Genomic DNA, 16,577 nt, shown 5'->3' with positions numbered 1-16,577 from the left:
ACATCATTAGATGACCACATGTGACTCACATCATTAGATGTCCACATGTGACTCACATCATTAGATGACCACATGTGACTCACATCATTAGATGTCCACATGTGACTCACATCATTAGATGACCACATGTGACTCACATCATTAGATGACCACATGTGACTCACATCATTAGATGTCCACATGTGACTCACATCATTAGATGTCCACATGTCATTCTGTGCACACACCTTGTCACATTGATATGGGTTATACAGTAATGGAGCTGGGTATGACTAAGACGAGGAGTCATATATCTTATTTGTGGACCTGGGGGGAGGGGGCGCCCCGGCTCACTGATTGTTATTCAAGTTAATGTGTGGGATGCTGAACGGCTTTTTCACCTCCGAAAATGGATGCTGTAAGCTGTGCTTGGACAGACCTACGAGCTGTTGCGCTGCACTGATGCGCAAGTGATGGTGACAGGGAGAGAGAGAGTTACAGAGAGATGCTGCTAGATGTTTGGGCGTGTTATATAAACGGCATCTGTCGTTACATAATCCAACTCCGGTCTTAGCAGAAACATCACTCTGCATCTAACCCCTTTTCCTTTCAAAGGTGAACATGGGCTAACTCCTTCCACGGTTAACACTTTCTCACTAAGCGACTGTTCTGATGATGCATAGGTTGTTGATTCTACTTGACCGAAGCCGTAAGTGTCACATTCCTGATGGTAACACAGTTCCCCGAAAAAAATATTCTATTAACATAAACACTAACAACACCCTGGTGTGGGTGGATATCACACTTGGTGAACCGTTCTGCTGTTATTAAAGTTGTCTTGGCCTACCACTATGACAGGCGGGCCTACCACTGGAAAACAGGGCTACATACCCAATCAGGCCCATATCTGGGGCTCAGAGCCTACCTTACAGTAAGTCATGTGATCATACTGTAATATATTCATGCTTCCTCATTTATTCAGACTTGATTTCCTCTGAGTCACTGACACGAAATAGTTGAATGCAGATGTTTACCAGGCTTTCCTAATATTGTCAACATGAGGAATCCAGGCTTATTTTATTTTTTTCAGCTCGATGTGGCTGCTATGATGATAAAACGTCTATGGCATTTTGATGTTCCAAGCAGATCCTCAATGTCATTTACAACAAGTGCAGTAAACTTGATTTGGCATGTCAGTGTCATGTCAGACGATCTGTCATTTAGATCAGATGTTCCTGAAGAGACGGGATGTAAGACTGTCGATACTCTCAAATTTACTGAGACCAGCTGAACGTGGGATAGATGTGCCGCTTTTATCAGTGTTAAATCAATTCAGATGTAGAGATTCTCAAAGGAAATGTAGTACAAATCCGGAATAGTAGGTTTAATGAATACAATATAGTAAGGATTACTTGTGTGCTGTCCCTGGTGAACATTAAGATGAAGTACTTTTGTTTGTATATCTTATCTGAACATAAAGGGGGCCAGGGAAAGGATGTTGAAAAGGGGTGGCAATAAGCCTACGGTTGAGATAAAATGTAACATGAGGAATGTATTTCTCTTCCATGTGAAGAAGCCTATATGCCATCGGTCTACACTCTACGGCATTGGATTTGCTCTTCAAATTGGTATTAATGCTAGACATCACTGAGAAGTTGTTGTAAGTAGGCTCACTTTAAAAACAATCGTCAAGAGGACTCGCAGCTCATTATCTTAATGAGCAAAGACTCGCCACGTCAGCTGAAAAACTCTAAGGGAAGAATAGAGGGAAGCCGTCACCTGAAGAGAGGAACAGGAGACGGACTATACCAAGTACATATCACCTGAAGAGAGGAACAGGAGACGGACTATACCAAGTACATATCACCTGAAGAGAGGAACAGGAGACGGACTATACCAAGTACATATCACCTGAAGAGAGGAACAGGAGACGGACTATACCAAGTACATATCACCTGAAGAGAGGAACAGGAGACGGACTATACCAAGTACATATCACCTGAAGAGAGGAACAGGAGACGGACTATACCAAGTACATATCACCTGAAGAGAGGAACAGGAGACGGACTATACCAAGTACATATCACCTGAAGAGAGGAACAGGAGACGGACTATACCAAGTACATATCACCTGCCGTTGGAAGACAACTGAGCATTTCCACTGTTAATTAGAAGTAGTAATTAAACATTGATGAGAAACCCAGTTTAAACTGAACCATAAGGGAATAGGCGATGTTATGACATTGAGAATAAGGAAGAGTTCTGTGATATGTGAGTTAGAGGCGGAGGGTTTAAAAGAGATGTTGAAAGATTCAGAGCTCACTGCAGGCCATAGAGTGAGAGCGGAGAGAGAAAAAATAAACTTCAAGCCTTCACACATCTGCCTTGGCTGGCTGAGAGAAAGGTCAGACAGGTAAAAAAGAAGGAGAGAAGTCAAGTCAGAATTTGTCAGCATAAATGGGTTCAGTGTGTATAATCCGTTTCAGGGTTGAATTTATGTTGCTCTAGGATTCCCATGAACTATAGTAAATGAATACATGTTCAAAGAGCACACACATTTCAAAGACCCTGGAAAGACTGCAGTGAAGAAACGTTAGGTGTCCTACCCACAGGAAGGTTAAATTCCATCTATAATGATCATTCATAAAACTGAGTGGCCACGTTTACATAAGGCGCCGACAGCTTGACGATTGGCACTAAAACACAAGGAATTAGTTTGCTTGTAATGGAATACACACTGCCTTTTTTCTGTCTATATTAAGCTCCTTCTCCCCATAAACAGATGGAAACCTCGCTCTCCCGATTCCCAAGAACCAGAACTCTATACCAAATGGGTTTCACTTACACTCTACTCCCTTTCATGCATCATCTATCTCTCTCTCTCTCTCTCTCTCTCTCTCTCTCTCTCTCTCTCTCTCTCTCTCTCTCTCTCTCTCTCTCTCTCTCTCTCTCTCTCTCTCTCTCTCTCTCTCTCTCTCTCTCTCTCTCTTCTTTGGAGACTGTCTTCTCACACCTTTGGGTTGATAACTTGATTGACAGAATGTCAGGAGGTCACTAATTACAGATGATACAGATAATGAGGCAGCTTCGTATGTTTATTTGAAGACTGATTGACCCATAGGACGACCATGGGATGTTTGACTTGACCATGGTAACCAGCAACAATTGGACTACAATACATACTGCAGGTTTGTCATTGAACAACAATCAACTACAAAAACAACCCAGCTGCTTTTGCACAGGATAACATTGATTTGATATTTGTTTTCTACATGGATGGTTACTTGTGGTAAGGTAGTTATGCTACTTGTACCGAGATACAAGTATTGCGCTGTGAATTGTGCTAGTCAGTGTGTGGTTCTCAGTTTCCCTCAGGAAATAGCGATGGCAAAGATATAGATTCCTTAACAAGCAAGTCAAAACTGTTCTAAAAAACTAAACAATAACATGTCTTGTTCAGAGAATTTTAAGAGACTGGCAAATATGCCAACACTGTGATTACCCACAAGCAAACAGAGATGGTCAATTATGTATTGCTATTCAAGTTTGAATTCAAACCTTCCTCTGGCAACTGACAAAAACTGTGTAAGGACATTGCAGTATAAAATACATGCTGTTGAGACAGCAACTCTCAATCAATATACTACTACAGTATCAGTAGTGACAGTGGGTGGAACAGCCACAATTATATTTCTACACATTATATAAACTATTACATCAAGTGGATGGTACAGTATCTGTACAGTCACCATTTAAAAACGGGCCCTTTTTGGTTAATGTTATCTTTTTGCTGTGAAACTCATTCTGTTGGGCGCGATGCTTCCGACCTACACAAACAAACGCTTGACAAAATACTACTCACACACAGTCTTCACTTTCATAGCCCACCAAAGACCATGTTCGGTTTTTTGGTCACGTATCGATAATTGCATTTGCAATGACCAGCAAGATACTCTAGATTTCAGATCCTATACAGTTTGTTGTAATAGTCATAATTGCTTGAGCCTGTTGTCAGGTGTCTTTGACCAACACCCTGCCAGTTATCCCGTGTTCATTTTGTTCAAGTAAACTCATTACACCATTCAGTAATCCACCAATCAGCAATTATCTAATCAGCAATCGTCCAATCATATGTCTGTGCTCTCCACCTCCTCATCATCCAAAACGGAGTCTGACTGAGAGATCATAAAAAGTTTATCTTTGTTTGAGTATCGCCTTGAGCCCCTGTCCTGTGGTTCCCCAGAACTGATCTCCTGTTCATTGGCTTCTCCTCCTTCCCTCTGACACTTAGCCAGAGCCTCCTCTGAGGTCACTTGGCTGAAGGCAGTCATCTCACATGACTCCCTTGACTCAAATGACTCCCCCCCTAGGTTGCCCAGTTTGATGTACCCACTGCCTCCCAGTACTTCTAGGCGAGGGCAGCTGAGTCGCCGAGAACGTTCCACTTTCCAATCGGTGGGGGTGGATGGAGTGATGCCCAGGTCGATGGACCTGGAGTATTCCGTCAGTGCGCTGAGGGACAGGTGGGAGCCTGTCACTCTGTGTCCGGTGGGGGAAGAGGGGAGTAGCTGCACCTGGGAGCCCTGCGGCGCCCCCTGGAGGCTACCACTGCTCTTGTATACTTCTACCGAGTCTTGAGGCAAGAACATGGCCGTCTGCAAAGTCTCTACCTTGGCCTGAGTGGTGGTTTCTGGAACTACGTAACCCACCCGAGCCTCATCGTCTTCTTCCCCAGAGTCGCACAGCGCGGCCCTGCTCCTGCGTGCCTCTGCTTTGGCCGAGGGCCTGCGCTGGTGCTGGTTGGCCCGGTGGTTGGGTTTGGTCATGGGGAGAGTGAAGGTGTTGACCGAGGAGGCCACTATTGTCTTGGTCTCCCACTGTTTGGGGATGGGAATAGGGCTGCTCTGCTGGCCGGCCCCGCTGTGTCTGGAGATAGTGTAGACTGTGTCGGTGAACGTCTGCCTCTCGAGTGACGAGACCCTTGACCTGGTCAGGGAGTGGCATCTGGAGGGGCCCCGACTGCCCTCATCCGGCGAGCCCCCTGAGGGCCAGGTTCCTTTGGCCAGCAGGGCGGCGGTATACGCAGCACTAGGGTTCCCTTCCACCCCTTTGGACTGCACATAATTCACAAAGCCATTGAGCGGCGTGTTCTCCTTAGTCCGCAAGCTGTGGATGTCGATGACTGTGGAGTAGATGTCCCTCAGGTTGATGACTTTGGTCTTCTTGTCGCGGTTCTCGTGCAGCACCGCGTTGGCGCAGATGAACAGAAAGATGCCAATGCCCATGATGAGGGGCCCGAACACCTTCAGCTTGTCTGAGTACAGGTAATTATCCAAGAACTCGGCCAGGAAGCCCATAGGGGGCTGCTCTAAACCTGTGCCGTTGGAACGATTGTTACTGACCAAATCCCTATCCATGTGAAATCCGACCTTTGCGTTGTTTGTCCAGTTGCCTGTCAGCCTTGACTCTTCCTTCTTGTCGTAAATCCTTTGGGTATGGCGCGGTTCAGGGTATAGTGGGCTCTCCCTAGGCCAGTAGCCCAGTATGGCCATGGAAATGCCCACCAGTAGGATCAGAATCCCAATGGCCGCCACTACCCCCGAGATGGAGCATAGATTCAGCTTGCCCTTGACCACCACCACCTCGTTCTTCTGCTTCTTCTTGGCTTTCCTCTTGCGCTTGTTCTCGGCGCGGCTCTTGGAGCGCAGTGAGTCCTGCCTCCTGTTGATCCGCAGCAGGCCTCCGGTGGCGATCATGGTTGGGATGCAACGGATGGACGGACAGCTCACTCACTCATCCTGAGGCCAGAGAGAGAGAGGTGGAGGAGGAGAGATAAAGGGGGAGGAAGAGAGGAGGGGAAGAGTGAGAGATAGGCAGGGAGAGAAAGAGGAAAGGTTTGATAATAGCTCTAGATTAACAATATCGATCATGATACTCAAACAGTCCATAATAGTTAATGCACTGCTGAATTTGCCAGTCTTATTCAGTTGAATAGAGCTACACCTCTGCTGTGCTCTGACTAATTTAGATCATCCCAGTGAAATATGCTAAGTTCTGCTCTTTCAGGATGAAGGAGGAGGGAAACAATAAGAATCAATGCAAAGTGAAGCCTGTTTCCCAGAGGCACTTGCTCACTGGGTGACAGCTCAAGATGTGTGGGAGTGATGACATATCTGCCACAGCACAGGGAACAGAGTAACAGAAATGCATGTGCACACACAAGTCTGGACACGCACACACACACGCTCTGGGGTGAATGCACCAAAATGACAAGGCGGCATGGCAGAGCGGGCAGAGGTAGACATTCTGTGGCTTCACAATACACTGTTCTAAGATCAACAGGGGATATAAATACACACATCTTAAAGCCTAGCGGACTGTGAAGAATGAAAACAACTGGCCATCCAACACTGCCACACCACTCCTCTTTCTAATGTAAGGGGCGAGAGAGCAGAAACGCCGTTACTAAGCTGCATAGAGAATCATGATCACCCTATAGAAAACACTGAATACAGGAAGAAGACTGTCCCTTAAAAGTCTTCACAGTGTGTGTAGTGTACTTGCTGGCTCTTGCTATGCACAGCACATCAGGAATGGATTTGAGACTAAACCTTGGGGGACTCCTGGTGTTGAATGATTATTTCTATTTAACCTTTAACTAGGCAAGTCAGAACAAATTCTTATTTACAATGATGGCCTACCGGGGGAACAATGGGTTAACTGCCTTGTTCAGGGGCAGAACGACAGATTATTACCTTGTCAGCTCGGGGATTCAATCCAGCAACCTTTCGGTTACTGGTCCAACACTCTAACCACTAGGCTACCTGCCGCCCCATTGGGCCGGACAAGTTTTAAAACTTTGAACTAGGTATATCGTCACTATCAATAGCGATACCAAAAACAATGCCAATACCTAAACAATGAGAGGAGGAAAATCCCCTTGATTAGTAAAAGCATCCAGTGACCAGCAATGTGCCTGTAAAGGTGGTCTAAAGAGTGTTGTGTTACAAGATTGAGATTCTATTGATGTTATTGTGCAATGAGTGATGATGGTACACATACGGCGAGCTAATGCACCACCTTGAAGCAGCCAAGCAGCTCTCCATTGAAGAAGGTGACTACAGATCTCCTCGCCTAAACCAGAGAGGAGTGAGAGAGGAGAGGACACTCAGACATGGCTGCTGCTGTCTCGGCAGACCTAGCCCATCTGACCTGGATGTGAGTCTGATACACTTTGATACAAAGAGCTTTACCCTCTGTGGGAGTCGTTAAAAAGATTCTCTCTGCTCTCTGACTACTCGGAAGAGCCAGTCGAAGCATGATTCTCCATAACACATAACACTGGCACCTCTACCACCCCAGGAGGGCTTATTGATACATAGTCCAAGATTTAAATCTTGACCACAAATGTTAATTGAGATGCATGGAGATTGGTGCGCAGTGCAGTAACCAGCTGGAGCGAGTGACTCTCTCATGGCGTGAAACAGCCAGTAGCCTCATATTTACTCAACAGCGATCCCCAGCGTTGAGCTGAGTGCAACTGTATATCCCGACCACGGCACCACTCTTAAGGATGTTGCGCTGCTTGCTTAGCGAGTACCGCTTCCTCCTGATTCGGCTCACACGAGGCTCAAACCCAGGACATCTGCCTTGCTAGCACAGGTGACCGCCCTCCTGAAGCATCTCACCAGTCGGCGCCATGCGAAAAGCTAGCTATATGCTGGCACAAGTGGGGACACTTCCGGCTGAGGAGTAAGTTCAACACTTCCCCAATGTGTTACATACCCACTTCCCTCTGCTCACAGACACAGCTGATTATTGATCGCTACCAATTATGACATTGGAACAATGGCTTCAGTGTAACTGATGATCAATAGTCCACGAAAAAACTAACCAAGATGTAAGGGTTCAATAAATCAATCACAAATAAATCATTCAATTGTGCAATACACCCTGCATGTGCAACACAAAGTATGTTGATTGCTCATCCTCTATCATAAAATTATTATCTTACAAAAAATAGTGAGAGAAATAAAAACACACCACATCCCTGACATATGATAATTTGGTAAAGTGTACCTTAATAATAAAGACTTAAGAGGAAACAGCTCTTTAGAGGGCTAATAAAAAAACAAGCTCCTGGGTGAAAACTAAGCCTCTTTTAATACTCCCCTGGCTGGCAAACAGACGGAGCAGAAAGAAGCACCTGGTGTCAGAGATAATTCAAAGAGACAAGCCAAATGGCTGCTGGGCCCACAGGAGCACTTTCAGGGCTGTACCCTTGCACGCGGCATCCACCCAGCTGAGACTGCTACACACAGCTAGCATAGCGACTAGTGGATGGAGGAGAGAAGAAGCTAGCTGGTAGCTAACAATTTCAGGCAGGCACAAGTGTTTGTCTTGGCCTTTTTTGCATTAACCCTTGATCATAGAAGGTCAGTCCAATGAAAAATGGCTAGCTGTGTGTAGGCTAGCTCATTTAGCTTCATATGATCGCTTCAATGTCAGCATCGGGGGGAAAACAGCTTTTTTCCCTCACAACTCACTGACAGCTCACAAATGATGAGGACAAGGAACTGTCCAGTGAATTTGATCAGATTGGCGCCATTACCGGTGAATGGCAGTAATATTTAAATCCATTTTGTTTTATGCGTAGCTTGCAAGTGTAGAGCACACAGGGGGGGGGGGGGTAAGCCATAAAATGTAAATATCCATCAATCCTAAATCAGCAGGGAGAGAGAGAGAACAGACAGTGCTGACATTTGGCCGGTGACATTTGGCCAGGAATAGCCTCTTAGTTATATATTGCAGCTATAATTCTTCATTTGTGATGACAAATGTACTGTCCAGTTGCAGGTCTAATGAAACCGTTGTTGCCTGAGCATTTCTCTCACTTAGACTAATGAATGGACTGCATAAAGGCATAGGCCTACATCTTACAATAGGGAAAATATACAGTAAGGTTGAAGGCATGCTTTGTTCATTGTAGGGGGGGTATGTGTGTGAGCCACTATTGCCTGGTGCCTAGGGGTGTAGCTAAAGCAGTGTGATCAAGCTGGGTATTGTGTCAATCCATTAACTAATGTACTGTAACCCTTCACCACATTCACATCACCAGTTGTTTTCTGTTCTTGCTCTTTCACGTCACAATAACCCTCAGTAAATCCTATTTCATACCACAGGATAATTCAGTCTTGACCATAATGTCAAGCGCATTATTGAGGGCGGGTGTGGATTGCAGCCTCTGCAAAATGCCAAGTGGAATCCAAGGCAACCCCAGATGAACGCCCACAGCTAGCTGAAATGGATTTGTCTCGGCCAGAATCATTGGCTATTGATGGATCACCGTGTTATATGAATTATAGTACAGTTTTACTCCTGGCAATATATTTCTTCTCTGGTATCCAACTGAATTGCAGTCTGCGTCAAAGAAAAATGACAAGTATTTCTCCTCTTTTGTTGAAGGATGCTAGATGGTGTAAAGAACATGGGTTCTCTGTCAGGAGGAAGAAGAATGTCCAGTAGCGATTTGCTTTTTTACAGGCCACAGTTGCCATTTTTAATTATCACTGGCAGTGGCCAATCTTTAGAGAGAGCATGAAGTAGCAATCAATTATGTATATACTTGTTAACGCAGTTATAGTTGCCAACTTTGAGCTAAATAAAAGCTACAAAACAAGTCAACCAATTATTTCTGGGATTTAATTAAACCTGCATTGTGGAAAGTAACATGGCTTTATTTTATGTTGAAACCCCCTATTTCAAATAAGACATTACATGCATTGTGTTTTTCATGGAGTGTGCTTTCTGCAGTGGGAGTTTGATTGAAATTCAAACTAAAACTGGTGTGACTAAAAATATACATCATGTCAGTTAAATTAAGAACCATGCAAGAAAATATCAACACAACCCATGACTCCTGATTAAATATATTGTACATTTACCAAAGAAATAATTGGACATGCACTGTGGACAGCAAAATGGAACCGAAGCATAACAGGGTTGTAATTGTCATCCTCCTGTGAAGTCGATAAGGCATTTATGGATAGTTTATGGATTGATGAATTAACCTTTGAACTGTAAGCTGACAGGTAACCTCAGTGTCTCACTCACTCACTCACTCACTCACTCACTCACTCACTCACTCACTCACTCACTCACTCACTCACTCACTCACTCACTCACTCACTCACTCACTCACACACTCACTCACTCACTCACACACACACACACACACACACACACACACACACACACACACACACACACACACACACACACACACACACACACACACACACACACACACACACACACACACACACACACACACACACACACACACACACACACACACACACACACACACACGGGACCTATTCTATGCTTAATGTAAAATAAGAGAGTAGATAACATTGATTCCTGCCGTACAGCGGCCTGGCTTCACACACATTCTCAGGGCTATAGAGGCACACTGAGGCAGTAGTAACCATTGGATACATCTGTCCATCATAAACCTTGAATGACTCTATAACACCGGCATCATAACTTGATCTCTCCTCTGTTCTCCCAGGACTGGTACATAAGCATGGTGAAATAGTACATACACATGATGATCTCAGAAATGGTACATACACATGATAATCTCAGAAATGGTACATACACATGATGATCTCAGAAATAGAAAGTGCTTTGTTTCTGGCCATTTTGAGCCTGTAATCGAACACACACATGCTGAGTTTTATTGCTTCTTCAATCAGAAAACAGTTTTCAGCTGTGCTAACGTAATTGCAAAAGGATTTTCTAATAATCAATTGTCTTTTTAAAATGATAAACTTGGATTAGCTAACACAACATGCCATTGGAACACAGGAGTGATAGTTGCTGATAATGGGCCTCTGTACGCCTATGTAGATTTTCCATTTAAAAAATGTGCCATTTCCAGCTACAATAGTCATTTACAACATTAACAATGTCTACATGGTATTTCTGATCAATTTGATGTTATTTTAATGGACCAAAAAATTGCTTTAAAAAAAAAATGTAAAGGACATTTCTAAGTGACCCCAAACTTTTGAACAGTAGTGTGTGTATATAGAGTATGTACAGTTTATTTAAGGTCTGCTATTTATAAACACCTCTAAACTCCTCTTCACAGATAGACATAACCACCTCTAAACTCCTCTTCACAGATAGACATAACCATCTCTAAACTCCTCTTCACAGATAGACATAACCACCTCTAAACTCCTCTTCACAGATAGACATAACCACCTCTAAACTCCTCTTCACAGATAGACATAACCACCTCTAAACTCCTCTTCACAGATAGACATAACCACCTCTAAACTCCTCTTCACAGATAGACATAACCACCTCTAAACTCCTCTTCACAGATAGACATAACCACCTCTAAACTCCTCTTCACAGATAGACATAACCACCTCTAAACTCCTCTTCACAGATAGACATAACCACCAACACACATCTTATCCTCCATCTCTTCATAAATAGCAACATACCTCGACAGCCCTCAGCTTTTCTACTGCAGTATATTGGTCTTTCTACCATGTCTCCTCAATAGAGTTGGATACAGTAGATGTATCAGTATGGTATCATCCCCCTCTGACGAACACAGAGACTACTGTACTGTGCCCTCAAACTAATTCTCATCCCCCTCTGACAAACACAGAGACGGCTGTACTGTGCCCTCAAACTAATTCTCATCCCCCTCTGACAAACACAGAGACGGCTGTACTGTGCCCTCAAACTAATTCTCATCCCCTCTGACAAACACAGAGACGGCTGTACTGTGCCCTCAAACTAATTCTCATCCCCCTCTGACAAACACAGAGACGGCTGTACTGTGCCCTCAAACTAATTCTCATCCCCCTCTGACAAACACAGAGACGGCTGTACTGTGCCCTCAAACTAATTCTCATCCCCCTCTGACAAACACAGAGACGGCTGTACTGTGCCCTCAAACTAATTCTCATCCCCCTCTGACAAACACAGAGACGGCTGTACTGTGCCCTCAAACTAATTCTCATCCCCCTCTGACAAACACAGAGACGGCTGTACTGTGCCCTCAAACTAATTCTCATCCCCCTCTGACAAACACAGAGACGGCTGTACTGTGCCCTCAAACTAATTCTCATCCCCCTCTGACAAACACAGAGAGGGCTGTACTGTGCCCTCAAACTAATTCTCATCCCCCTCTGACAAACACAGAGACGGCTGTACTGTGCCCTCAAACTAATTCTCATCCCCCTCTGACAAACACAGAGACGGCTGTACTGTGCCCTCAAACTAATTCTATGAACATCCTTCCCCATTTGGTGCCGTGTGTCAGGGTCACAATAGGTCCAAAGCTCTATCCATCCTCATAGTGGTGAAGTATCAAGCTCCATCAGACTAGAAACCTCTCAACACTCCACATTTCGGTTCCTGGACTCTGCTTGTCTGTTGGTGGTTCAAATCCCGGGTCTCCTGTGTGCCAGAAAAGCACATTTGCCAGCTAATGTCTGACCCAGAGCAACTCTTCAGGTCTAAGGAAAGCTAAGGTCACCAAACCACCTCTGTTACAGGAGCATGCTGAAACATGCCCTGGGGTTCTACAGGAGTCATTGTGATGGGGAGGTGAAGTGTCACAACCTGTGTTGTAGAAGAGGAAGAAACATGTTTCTCCAAATTCTTTATCTGTGTATTTGCTTTCTGTTTATCTGATGTTCAACATGCTTTTACTTATGATCCCTAAGGCAATGACCAAACACAATTGCCTATCTTATCAGAATTCTATTTACCATACAATTAGGAGAACATTTGATAACCATGCATTGACATTGCACCAATTTATAACTATTTAGCAGGTTATAGAATCATAAGATTTTAATGTCAGCTGTTTTCCAAACATAATCCTAATATTCTTGTTTATGTTCAAAAGGCAATTTCAACAGACAACTGAAGCACATTTGAATAATTGATTACATAATCAGTGTTATAATGACGAGTTTAGTGCAGGGGAAGTACTGCAGGGGCTCCATGGCCAGATAAAAAATTATAATTTACATGAATATTACTAACAGATTAAACAACTATTGACAAAGGGATTGTTTAATAAGTTTAAAGTGTGGAATACAATGTACTATTATATTGTTAACCCTGGGCAACATGGGTCTGGAAGGTTCACAGGGATATTACTGTAATCCAGCAATTATACATTTTCATAGTTCAAAGATATCCCCCAAAATGTTTTTTTTTAAATGCACTGTAATTTAAGCTTAAAAACTGCAACGTTTTCTCTCTGCCTCATCGCAAAATGTATAGAATTGAAGGATATTAGCTTTAAAGCTGCAAAAACAACCATCTCTGCTCCATGACAAAATGTGTAGAATTGAAGGATATTAGCTTTAATGCTGCAAAAACCACCATCTCTGCTCCATGACAAAATGTGTAGAATTGAAGGATATTAGCTTTAATGCTGCAAAAACAACCATCTCTGCTCCATGACAAAATGTGTAGAATTGAAGGATATTAGCTTTAATGCTGCAAAAACCACCATCTCTGCTCCATGACAAAATGTGTAGAATTGAAGGATATTAGCTTAAACTGCTAAATGTTCTCTCCAATGCTAAGAGGTGACCTTTTAAATATTATTTCCCCGGGTCTGACACTTGGTTCGTCCAGCCACTGCATACATCATAGTAAAACTATATATGTTTTTATTGCACTCGAGTTGTGTTGTAATTATGAGGGGTACTTTATGAATTTGCTATCAAAGGGGTCCCAGAACAATTTTGGGGAGAGAACCCCTGGTTTAGCACACTCAGTTGGTAACTGATCTACAAATTGCTGTTAACAAAAGTGAGGTTTCTGATTATGTGAATGCCCCCTCTTACCTTTCAACTGCCTTCAGTCACAATGTATAGTGAACCATTAAACCCTGCTAAACATTCACTGCCCCCACCCCCCCGCACGCACGCGCACACACACACACACAGAGCGACACAGAGGCAGGCACACACATGCACAGAGACACAGAGGCAGGCACACAGACACAGATGATGATAATAACAGTTTCAGTTAAGAGGAACACTCGGGTGCCCATGGCAAGGCATATCTATGACCACGCCACAGAGACAGACTGATGAGAAATGCACCTATTGTGCCATTAAACGATGTTCACTTGATGCTGAATAGGAATTTAAATGTAAACTAAACACAGAACAGACATGTCTACTGTAGCAGAATTAAGATCTAAAAACTATTCAGTAGTCTACATAAAAAATGTCGAGGACAGTTATTTAGGCTCGTCGACTTCTGAGTAGGCTATGCAATAATAACAGATGCGCAATGGCCAGTGTTTTTACTGTCTCCACATCTAAACACATGACGTGTGGAAATGATTCATTCATCTAGTCCATGGACAGGCAACTGAGTATTCATACGTGCAGTTGATGAATGTTTAGTAGGCTATTCAAGGATCTGATAACATTACAGGTATTGATAGACATGTATGAATTGTCAGATATTGATATGGGTCATTAGGTCCAATACATAGATACCACCACCACCTACCACCACCACCTACCACCACCACCTACCACCACCACCACCTCCACCACCACCACCACCACCACCACCACCACCACCACCACCACCTACCACCACCACCACCTCCACCACCACCACCACCACCACCACCACCACCACCACCACCTACCACCACCACCACCTCCACCACCACCACCACCTACCACCACCACCACCACCTCCACCACCACCACCACCTACCACCACCTACCACCACCACCACCTCCACCACCACCACCACCACCACCACCACCACCACCACCACCACCACCACCTCCACCACCACCACCACCAACACCAACCCCACCACCACTACTACTATCACCACCACCACCACCACTACTATCACCACCACCACCACTACTATCACCACCACCACCACCACCACCACCACCACCACCACCACCACCACCACCACCACCACCACACCACCCCCACCCCCACCCCCACCCCCACCACCACAGAACAGGAGCAATTAAATCATGTTCAATTTATGCGGTCGTGACAGGAGCCATCTACAGTATAACGCATAAACAAGCACAGTGAAATTGCAGGAAATTCAGATGAGACTCTTATTCTAGCACTAGTTCTTCAATATCATATCAAAACACCTATAACGAAAAGCTTACCATAGAAGACAGGCAAAAACAACCACATCTTAAACACTAAAATAAAGTTTAGATTCCTGGGCGCGGATATCTCATGTCGTAAAAGGAAACTCTGTTCATTCCATGTAATTCCATTTTGGCAAAGGTTTAGCGATCTTCAGCAAGGACAACCAGTCACAGTCACTAGGCGCTGTAGTTTTCATCGAGGCTCAAGCTTTTCCAAGTCATCCTCCATCTGGGTGAAAAACGTATCCCTTTTATTCGGCGTACTCGCGCTCCTCTCCAGGGAGTGTCTTTCCAGCGAGCAGCGCGCCGAGTTTCTAACGGAGAGTTTTGAGCTTCCAAGGCAGTGGGTGAGATTGCTGATGTTTCTCTGATTCTTGGGTGTTGTTGCTATGCTACCACCACAGCAGTCATCGACTGAAATTTTTGCAGGATTTTAATAATTGTGTTCTTAACTATCCTCTCGTTAACATAAAGTCCCCATCCATGGTTGGATGTGCAGGTGCGCTGAAAGCGAAGACCAGTCGTGCTGTGCTGCGGTCAGAGCGCGTATGGTGAGACCTTTCCAACGTTTTCGGCTAGAAGTAGGACCAGTGGACTATTGTTAGTGACGCCAACTAAAATGCGCAAGGCACCTGGCGCATTTAGAAACATAATCTATCCAGAAACATAATCTATCCAGAGCCTTCTATATCTGCCGCATCACATATGCTTCCAAAATTCCTGCAAAAAAACATACCTATAAATTGCGCACCTTATTTATGCCAAGATACAACGGTAATTATGTTCTGCCATTGAATCCGATCCCACTGGTCACACACTGGTTCAATCAATGAAATGACGTTGAACCAACGTGGAATAGACGTTGAATTGACGTCTGTGCCCAGTGGGGTAGGTCTAACTGTCCATCAAAATGTTAAATGAAAAAAGGATGTTTATATGGGAAGAATGGCTAGGTTAGTGGCTTACCAATAACAAAGACCAAACAGAAATGTGCATTGTACATACAGTATAGTATCTCTTCTCAATCCCAAACAGATTCTGGGGATGAGGAGTACACATTTTGATCCAACATAATCTCACACTCAATAATCTCACACGCAAATATGTACAAAAAGTATTAAAGCAGATTTCACGTGTTTTTGTGGATATTTTCTCTGCAGGTGGAGAAAGTATCTTACTGAATGAACAATTGCACCTGAGGTGTTAGGCTATGTATCAGTAATGAGTATTTTTCCAGCACCATGCATTGCCTACCTACAACACGCACTATGATTTTGATGAATTCATTCTGTAAGTATGTGATGTAGCATATTTCTTAAAGAAATGCATCCATCAAATGCATATGATATATATTTAAAAACATTTACAGGAAAATGGACTTCATATGTTGCC

The 16,577-nt window shown here is 44.0% G+C and overlaps 1 protein-coding gene across 1 annotated transcript; it reads right to left on the bottom strand.

Moving 5' to 3' along the window:
• Positions 1-2,997: 2,997 nt before the first annotated feature.
• On the bottom strand, positions 2,998-15,999 carry LOC123991380 (transmembrane protein 200C-like). Its single transcript, XM_046292920.1, has 2 exons — positions 15,201-15,999; positions 2,998-5,777 (listed from the first exon to the last, which is right to left on the bottom strand). The coding sequence occupies exon 2, from the start codon at positions 5,733-5,735 to the stop codon at positions 4,107-4,109; it is 1,629 nt and encodes a 542-aa protein (XP_046148876.1). The 5' UTR covers positions 5,736-5,777; positions 15,201-15,999; the 3' UTR covers positions 2,998-4,106.
• Positions 16,000-16,577: the final 578 nt, after the last annotated feature.

The sequence above is a fragment of the Oncorhynchus gorbuscha genome, linkage group LG12, assembly GCF_021184085.1.
Source record: "Oncorhynchus gorbuscha isolate QuinsamMale2020 ecotype Even-year linkage group LG12, OgorEven_v1.0, whole genome shotgun sequence".
In the NCBI taxonomy this organism is placed as follows: domain Eukaryota; kingdom Metazoa; phylum Chordata; class Actinopteri; order Salmoniformes; family Salmonidae; genus Oncorhynchus; species Oncorhynchus gorbuscha.
The sequence above is the reverse complement of the archived record's forward strand: the minus strand, read 5'-3'. Positions and strand labels throughout refer to the sequence as shown.

Bases quoted from the DNA above. Each gene is read 5' to 3' on its own strand.
- LOC123991380 (XM_046292920.1), bottom strand. From the start codon at position 5,735: ATGATCGCCACCGGAGGCCTGCTGCGGATCAACAGGAGGCAGGACTCA.